The following is a 9,175-nucleotide window of genomic DNA, read 5'->3' as shown; positions in this document are numbered from 1 at the left end:
TAACGGAAAAAGTAGGGTTGTGACACTGGTAGTTGGATCCGGAGGCGAACCGAGCACAAACCATTGTCAACGGCAGTAGCGGAAACAGGGAGGGGGCAGGGGATTCTCAGCCTCCCCCAATGGACCTAATTGCAATGAAAAATCAATAGGTTGTGATTAATTATTTTAGTTAAGCCTCCCTTAATTGAAACCCAAATAATATTTACTCCAACATACATGGACAACTTAGTTATTCATTATTTGTATGAGCCACGTCAGTTTACCCAACAAAGTGTATACTTATTTAGAATTGTTAATATAACTCCACAATTACTAATATATCAAACACAAATAAATAGTTCCTTAAAAGCCATTAACTAACAATGAATAAGATACGGCATCTTCTCGATTTTATTTAATTTACATAATTAGATATTTTCACTTATTTCGTTCATAGTACGAGACCATCAAACGAGAGAAATCAACTAACTCGTAAGTTCTCCATCTTTTTCTTCTTGTTTTTTTCCATCCCATAATTATATGTTCTATTTCTATTAATATATGATCGATTTATTCACCAGCAAACCATTTTATAATTTTTAAAATTCCTTGTCATAATAGTACTATTTTGATTATTAATATTGAGTGTAGTTTATTTAAATTTTTGACTGTTTTAAGTTATATGTTGTATTGCTGTTGTTTATTTGTTGTTTATTGATATGAAATTACTACATAATTTTAGGTTAAATCATGGGTCTCAAAAAAACAATTCTTGATTTTTTTACTAAGACAAGTGGTGTTCTTGATAATCAACCATCACATGAAAAAGTAGATGATGTTACAATAGATGCTAATAATACAGAATCTCAACCGGATGATGACAATATCACGGAAGAGTCTCCTACAATTGATGTTGAAAAAAATGATAACTCAAAGCCTAAGGAGTTTAAGCTAGATTCATTAGTTAGAGATCCTGGTATACGACCTTCAATAATGGAATATCCAAGTAATCATCGTGATGATATTAGACGAGAATATATTAAACTTGGACCTTATCAACTTCATAAGTCAAATTATCCTTTAAGTGCTAGTGGTTCAAAGGGTAATCGAAGTTTTCAATCAACTTGGTTTGGTAGATTTTGATGGTTAGAATATTCCCAAGAAAAAGATGATGCATATTGTCTCCCATGCTATCTATTTAATAAGAAGCCTATAGGATGATCTGGTTCTAAAAAATTTACTATAAAAGGGTTTAATACATGAAAAAAGTGAATTGTGATAAAGAATGTGCTTTCATCAAACATGAAGGTGAAACTCCTACTTTAGCTCATAACTTTTCTGTTAAATGTTATGAATATTTAAAAAATCAGTTGGGTCGTATAGAGAATGTGATAGAGAAACATATTGCTCAAGAAATTATGGACAATAGACTGAGAGTTAAAACTTCCGTTGAAATAGTTAAATGGCTCACAATGCAAGGTTGTGCTTTTAGGGGTCATAAATGAGAGACCTAATTCAGTAAATCAAGGAAATTTTCTAGAATTGTTAAAGTTTATTGCTTCTTATAACAAGGAAGTTGAGAATCTTGTGTTGCATAATGCTCCTCAAAATGCCACGTATACATCACCATATGTGCAAAAGGAATTTTTCATATTTTTGCTAGAAATATACAACAATCCATTCGTGATGAAATTGAGAATGCGAAATTTTATTTGATAGTTGATGAGTCCCGAGATGAATCTAAGAAAGAACAAATGGCAATTGTTGTGAGATTTGTAGACTGAGATGGGTATGTCAATGAAAGGTTTCTAGACTTGGTTCATGTCAAAGATACAACAACATTGACTTTAAAAAAATAAAATCTTGTCATCTCTATCTTTTCATATGCTTGATGTTCATGATATCTGGGGGCAAGGTTATGATGGAGATAGTAATATGCGTGGGAATGGAAAGGATTACAGGCTTTGATGTTGAAAGAATGCCCTTGTGCTTATTATATACATTGTTTTGCTCATCAGCTACAACTAGCTTTAGTTGCAGCATCTAAAGAAGTGGTTGAAGTACGCAAATTTTTTACGAATATGAACTTCATTATAAATGTCATTGATTCTTCTGCCAAGCGCCACGATCAATTACAAGATGCGCAATTATTTGAAATTTCTCATTTGGCCGATATTGGAGAGCTTCAGAGTGGTAGAGGAACTAATCAACTTCAAAGTTTGCAAAGACCTGGAGATACAAGATCGAGCTTACATTACCGATCAATCCGTAGCTTGTTGAGATTGTATGATCCTGCCATTATAGTATTACGTGACATTACTATTAATGGATCTACTTCTTCTCAAAAAGGTGATGCTTCCTTTGCTCTCACACACTTAATGTTATTTGATAGTCAACTGCAAGAGTTGAACTCTAGATTCAATGAGTCTGTGACTGAACTTCTTCAACTCAGTGTTGCTCTAGATCCTAGAAGGCTCTTCAATAAAACTGATATTTGCAATCTGGCAAAAAAACTTTATCCTTTGGACTTTACAGAGCAAGAAAATATTCAGATAAAAAATGAGTTGCAACATTATGAGATAGATGTGCCTAATCATCCACAATTAAAAAAGGCTCGTATGATTGCAGAGTTATGTAGAGGCCTACAAGAAACTGGGAAGAACGAAGTGTATCCGTTGCTTGACAGGTTGATTCGTCCCTCCATTTTACCCCAAAAAGCTAACAGCGTCCCTCAAGTTTTTTTTTTTTTTGGCTTTCAGCGTCCATCTATTATCACTTTTAAGCATACTGAGTCCCTCCGTCAATCTCCCGTTAAAAATATCCGTTAAGTCATGACATGTGCTTTGCATATGAGGGTAAAATTGTCTTTTTAAGTTAGTCATTTGCTAGGCATGTAAGGCTATATATCTGTCTAAAAATAAATTGTTTTTTTTAAGTTTACCTCTCTCTTATTATCTTTGGCAAAGCACTCCAAAATAATTTCATAAAATGTCTACTAAATAATACGAAGTAATGCGTTTTTATATAACTCATTGTTTATGATAAAGTTACCATTTTTTTTATCTCGAGCGTTATACGGAGTATGAGTTTGACAAGTATCTTCAAAATTAAATTGGGGCTTTGTTGTATTGATCAACCCTCGATTTGTAGCCGCCCATTTGGTATCATTTTCTTCTTACCAAAAATAGATCTGGAACTCCGATTGAACTCCGACGCTAGACATCGCTTCAGTAAAGGCCACCACCATCGGAGTTCTGATGCGTTTTCCGGTGAAGATTACATCTACGACTAAGATGTGAAGACCACTTATCATACAGTCCGATTCATCTTCATCTTCATCTTCATCATACAGTCCCAACAACAATCATGTTTTGGGTTTCGATCTGGGTCATCGATTTGGGTTTCGATCTGGGTTCCGATTCATCTTCATCATATAGAACAACCACCGCCGCACCGCCACCGTCGTCGGTTAATTTTAATTTAAGACAAAAATTAAAATTTTATTGGCTGACATCATTTGAATGTTCGACAATCATTAACGGAAGATGAACACTGACAGCTTTCACAAAATTAGTATTAACTTGTTCGGTTTGTGACTATGGAGAAGATTGAGGTCTCTGAAATGATTTAGTCAATATCACGATGAATTGAGCATATATTCAGGTTTCAGATCACTCAATCATGCTTCGTGATGCAACAATTCAGATTCAAAATCATCTCGGATCTCAGATTCGTGAAGTCAACATTCATGAGAAAAAGTCAAACGTATGAATTTGATTCTAATTCGATGTGCACATGAAGTTTCAAGTTCAATTGATGCTTCTCGAGTGTTTGTGGATACAAGATTGAACGAAGGTTCAAGGGATTATGTTTTGACTAATTTGGTTTACCATGTGATTGATCTTAGATCTATGTGATATAATATGGGGTACATAAACCTGAGTTCCTAATTATTAGGGTCTGTTTCTTCAAACTAATTGTTTGTTTAATTATTAAAAATAAATGAAAAAGAAAAGAAAAAGACAAATAGATTAAAATAAATGAAAAAGAAAAGAAAAAGACAAATAGATTAAAAGGATTAAAATACCCATCACGTTTCATGCATGTGATGGGACTTAACGTCCAAGATTAACGTCTGACTGACGGAGGGACGCGTAATCAAAAAAAGTGATAATAGAGGGACGCTGAAAGCCAAAAAAAACTTGAGGGACGCTGTTAGCTTTTTGAGGTAAAATGGAGGGACCAACGGCACAATTATTTCTCATCCACAATTAAAAAAGGCTCGTACGATTGCAGAGTTATGTAGAGGCCTACAAGAAACTGGGAAGAACGAAGTGTATCCGTTGCTTGACAGGTTGATTCGTCTTGTATTAACTCTTCCAGTTTCAACCGCAACAAGTGAAAGAGCTTTCTCGGCTATGAAAATTGTGAAAACTAGATTTCGTTGTAGCATGGGTGATGACTTTCTAAACAGTTGTTTGCTATTATATATTGAAAGAGATATTGCTAATATCTTTACTACTGATGAGATAATTGATGCTTTGCTTCTCAAAAAACGTAGACGTGTCCAACTTATACCACACAAGGTTCAATTCCTTTAATATACTATATTTTACCATATGTTTATCAATATTTAACTAATTCTAACTTTTTAACTACAGTATTATTATTGACAGGTTACTTCATGAAAAATATGGCTTGGCGTGAGCAAAAGTTTTTTTATTTTTTGCATATTGTTTTTGACATTACTTATGTATTTGATTTAACTTGCACGTTTCTTTTATATATTTTAATTGGTTATTATTGTTTACTTATCTTAATGACACTTTATTATGATAAGTGAATTGAGTTTTCTTATAATTATCTAATTATCGAGTAAGCCACCCTCATCGTTAAATCCTGGCTCCGCCCCTGAACTCAACGGTGCCTTCAAGGGCGAGCCTAATGGCAAGCCCGGGCGAGGCTCATTGGTAATGAACATAAGTTCAATTTTTTTTATGTCATTTTTAAGTAGTGTAGACGTATTGAGATTGTAGTTATTTTTAAGTGTATCTTTTCTAGTCTGAATGTGACAAGTACATACAATGAATGAAATATAAGAGAAGCAAACATTAATATCTTGTTTAATCGTGATTTGACTCTAGTGGCTAAAGTTGACCATAGAAACTATCTTACTGTATATGATAATACATTTGGACTGTTGGTATGGTTGTCTTAATAATAGAGGAAGGAATATGTCTTAGGTCTGATAGCAAATATTATAAGAAGTTGGGAAATGAATAGGTAAATAAGAGAAGTTATAAGACAATAGACGTAAAAACAAATATAACCTCAAAGATAATTAATGCTCTAACATCATATATATTTACCGAGTGAAGATGGTCTGCGTTGCTATAAAAAGTGATTGAACTCCATACCTTATATAAAAAAAATAAAATGATGACGTCATGCTATGCTGACGTCAACATGACATCGGCAAAGTTAATGTTCATCGGCTGTCAGCAAAGTTAACGTTCATGGGTTGCTCACTATTAGTGTATATTACAATGAACAAGAGAGTCGGTTAAGCAGATTACTAATAGATAGTCGATTGAACTAGCTTGGATTACCAGCAATCTAACTCATTTTTAGAACAATAGTAATCTAATTAATGTCACAAAAATAGACGCGAAAACATTTATTGGATTTTACATATTAGAAATGGACCAAATAATTTCATTTTGAGAATAATCCTAAAAAATAGACAGACCTAAAAGATAATGTCTGTAGTATGTTTTCATTTATTATTTGACACATATGGAGTATATAAGTTTGTGGTTATTAATTTTATTTTCTGAAAAGCAGAAACTATATATCATATATCATATATAAAATTATTGGGAGGTGATACTCACACACCAATTTTAATTCATACACACCAAAATTACTATATACCCTTAATTACAATAATGGAAGTTCAACTCTCTAGATAAATTTAGGGATATAAAAGTAAGTTTTATGAAGAAAAAAAATATGTATGGATCAAAAACTGGTGTGTATCACCTTCCAAAATTAATACAACATATACATCAATATAATTCACGACCCAAGCTAATACACTAATCTATAGGCCTACTAAGACCGTTTGTAACACGCCCAGCAATGGTCATCGGGCCACCAACACACCACCAGTACGCCATTAATGCAGCGTGTTGGTGGCTCTTGAGTCCGACGTGCTGGAACAAGGCACGTAGAAGGTGAAGTCGTGCCTGGATGATTTTGTCGACGTGTAATGTTTTGGTTGGTCGGTGTAGGAGTATTGCAACAGAAATATTGTTTGTTTTATGTACTCGTTTTTAAATTAATTTATTTTTCATTTTTAGAAATTAAGTTTTAATTTTAAATAAAGTAATTTAGGACTTTTTATTAAATGTAATCGTATTTTTAATTTTTATTTTAGTGTGTTTTATTAGATTAATTTGTTTTTATACTTGATAATAAAATAACTTATTAAAATAAAAACTAAAATCAAGAAAAATGAAAAAGAAATAAAAAAATACCCCACCCTACCCATCAACACGCCACTCGACACATTACCCATTATTTACCAGTTTACCAGCATGTCCATCAAGCACCTCACATCTACCCAGCAATACATCAACACACCCATCAGGGTTAAAAATGGTCTAAGAGACTAAGCCACCAAGAGTATGCAATGTACAAGTTCGCAAATCAGAATTCAGAATAGAAAATAACAAAATGACATATTGTGTTGTAGCTCAAGTGGAAGTGGATTGACACTCTTTGTTAGAGGTCAGGAGTTCGACTCCCGGGACTACAACATTGCACACAAGGTTATCCCCTAACTATGAAATCCACCCAAGGTTGGCTTTCGCGCATTGCGTTGCGGGGGCAGCGGAGAGGGGGTTTTTACCGACCATGCCCTCGGTTCGGTCCTGGTTTTCTCCAAGGCAGCAGTTGGGGGCGTGTTATGCAACTGCATAAGATGATCGCGTGGGTGGTTTAGTCTCCCCTGGGTGATCCCAAGCTACTGTTAGAAAAAAAAAAAAAAAAAAAAAAAACTCGATAACACTAGATGCACGAGAGTGTGTCAAACCGCCATTACTTTGAATTTCAATTAAAGCAAAAGAATTGCACCAGCATTTATTCTTGAAAACTTTTTGATTACGATTCTTCCAAATTACATAGTCGCAAGTCCACTCTACCGCTTACCATACTTCAATACCCCAACTCGACAAGTTGCGAATACGTTTACCACAAAAGATGTCTTCCAAGCAAAGGTTTGCGGTATTATAAATTAACATGACAATTAGCTGTTTGTGGTATTCCCAAATTATTGATTTTGAGACAATAATAAAACTGTTATAAAATATCTAGATTGTGTTATAAAATATCTAGATTGGATGTTAATTTTATTATTATTATATTTCTTGCATAGTAATATTTTATACTATAAATAGACATGTATGGTAACCATTTAAGGTGCACCATTTCTCTTGAAATATCAATATCAATATTTCTTCTCTCCTTCTTCTCTCTTTTTTTCTCTTTGTTCTTATAACCATTAAAGGTAGTTATAAGCCTACTGAATTATAACACGTTATCAGCACGAAAAGCTTAGTGTAATTAAAAGATATCTCAAACGATCACGAATCACTAATCAAGGTATGAAATTATTAATAATTTTCAGACTCGAATATATCAAATTTTGGACTACTAACATTTATATTTATGTTATTTAAGTTATATATGGTCGGTTATACCACCTGAATTATATTTCTGTAATCTAACTTTTACTAACTTCACTAACATTTATATTTATGTTATTTAAGTTATATATGGTCGGTTATACCACCTGAATTATATTTTCTGTAATCTAACTCTTATTAACTTCACTAACATTTATATTTATGTTAATAAGACCTCATGATTGTACGCAACACGTCATTTGACAACACGGTACTTTATGTACGCAACACGTCATTTGACAACACGGTACCATGGGTCGAGATTAATTCCGATCAATACGAATACGACGAGGTCTTTATATGTTATCTAACATTTATGATTACTTATGCAATTAATCATTATTTATTTCATGCATACTAATGTTTATTCTTAAATTTATAATTTTAAAAGTTAAAATAAAAAAATAGTTTGTATTTTTATTAAAAGTAAATCTTAAAAGTTAAAATAAGAAAAAGTAGTTTGTACTTTTATTAAAAGTAAATCTTAAAAGTTAAAATACAAAAAGTAGTTTGTATTTTTATTAAAAGTAAATCTTAAAAGTTAAAATAAGAAAAAGTAGTTTGTATTTTTATTAAAAGTATATCTTAAAAGTTAAAGTAAGAAAAAAAAAGGGGATGGTAAAATAGAATAGTTTTTTGTCAAAAATGAAGTATTGAAAATGAAGTGGTCTCCTTCTATAACTAAAAAAAATATATATACTTTTATCAAATGAATTTTTTTGTGGCCGACAATTTCAAACACGAGTCCGTGTTTAGTTTATCAAGAATATCTCTTGCTTTGGTGAAAGGTCACGATCACGATATCAGGTGTTGTGAAAGAATTAAAAAATTGGTCAAGTGGCCTTTTAAAAACTAGAAAAAAAATTTAAACAAAAAGTTTTTTTTATATATTTATAATTTACGGGTAACGTAAAAAAAAGGAAGTTTTTTTTTTAAAAAAAAAAACAAAGAAAGTGTTTAAATGAGTTTTACAGAAAGGGGAAAAGCAAAGTAAAAAAAAACTTTTTTCCAAACAAAGGTAAATGAAAGTAGGACTTAATACAAGAAAAAAGTAAACATCTCCTAGACGTGATAAAATCTATCAATGATAAGTATTAGACTTGATGAGCTAAATGTGACAAAAATGTTTCAACATGTCTTATGTTAATTTTCTAAAATAAGTTATTATTATTCCGAGTTTAACACATATACATATGTTAATTAAAAACAACCTTTTTGTTCATATGTAGTGTTGGGTTGCAATTTTGGTTGTATGCCATAATTCCATCCAGTAGAGTGACAATAGAAAACTTTTGATGATAATCAATAAAAAACTTTTTTCCAAACTTGTCAAATGTTTTGTTAAAAACGTGACCGTTGAAAAAAGGAGGTTGAATAATAAAACTTAAAAAACAAATTATTTTTTTAAGAGTGTGCATCAAAATGGCCCGTTTAATAATGGGGAGTTA

At 32.1% G+C, this 9,175-nt stretch overlaps 1 protein-coding gene across 1 annotated transcript; it reads left to right on the top strand.

Moving 5' to 3' along the window:
• The first annotated feature begins 729 nt into the window (after positions 1–729).
• LOC139848582 (uncharacterized) lies at positions 730–4,686 on the top strand. The gene is made up of 4 exons (XM_071838307.1): positions 730–1,081; positions 1,472–1,611; positions 1,998–2,665; positions 4,656–4,686. The coding sequence occupies exons 1-4, from the start codon at positions 730–732 to the stop codon at positions 4,684–4,686; spliced, it is 1,191 nt and encodes a 396-aa protein (XP_071694408.1).
• Positions 4,687–9,175: the final 4,489 nt, after the last annotated feature.

This window comes from Rutidosis leptorrhynchoides, chromosome 5, assembly GCF_046630445.1.
Source record: "Rutidosis leptorrhynchoides isolate AG116_Rl617_1_P2 chromosome 5, CSIRO_AGI_Rlap_v1, whole genome shotgun sequence".
Taxonomy (NCBI): Eukaryota; Viridiplantae; Streptophyta; class Magnoliopsida; order Asterales; family Asteraceae; genus Rutidosis; species Rutidosis leptorrhynchoides.
The sequence above is the reverse complement of the archived record's forward strand: the minus strand, read 5'-3'. Positions and strand labels throughout refer to the sequence as shown.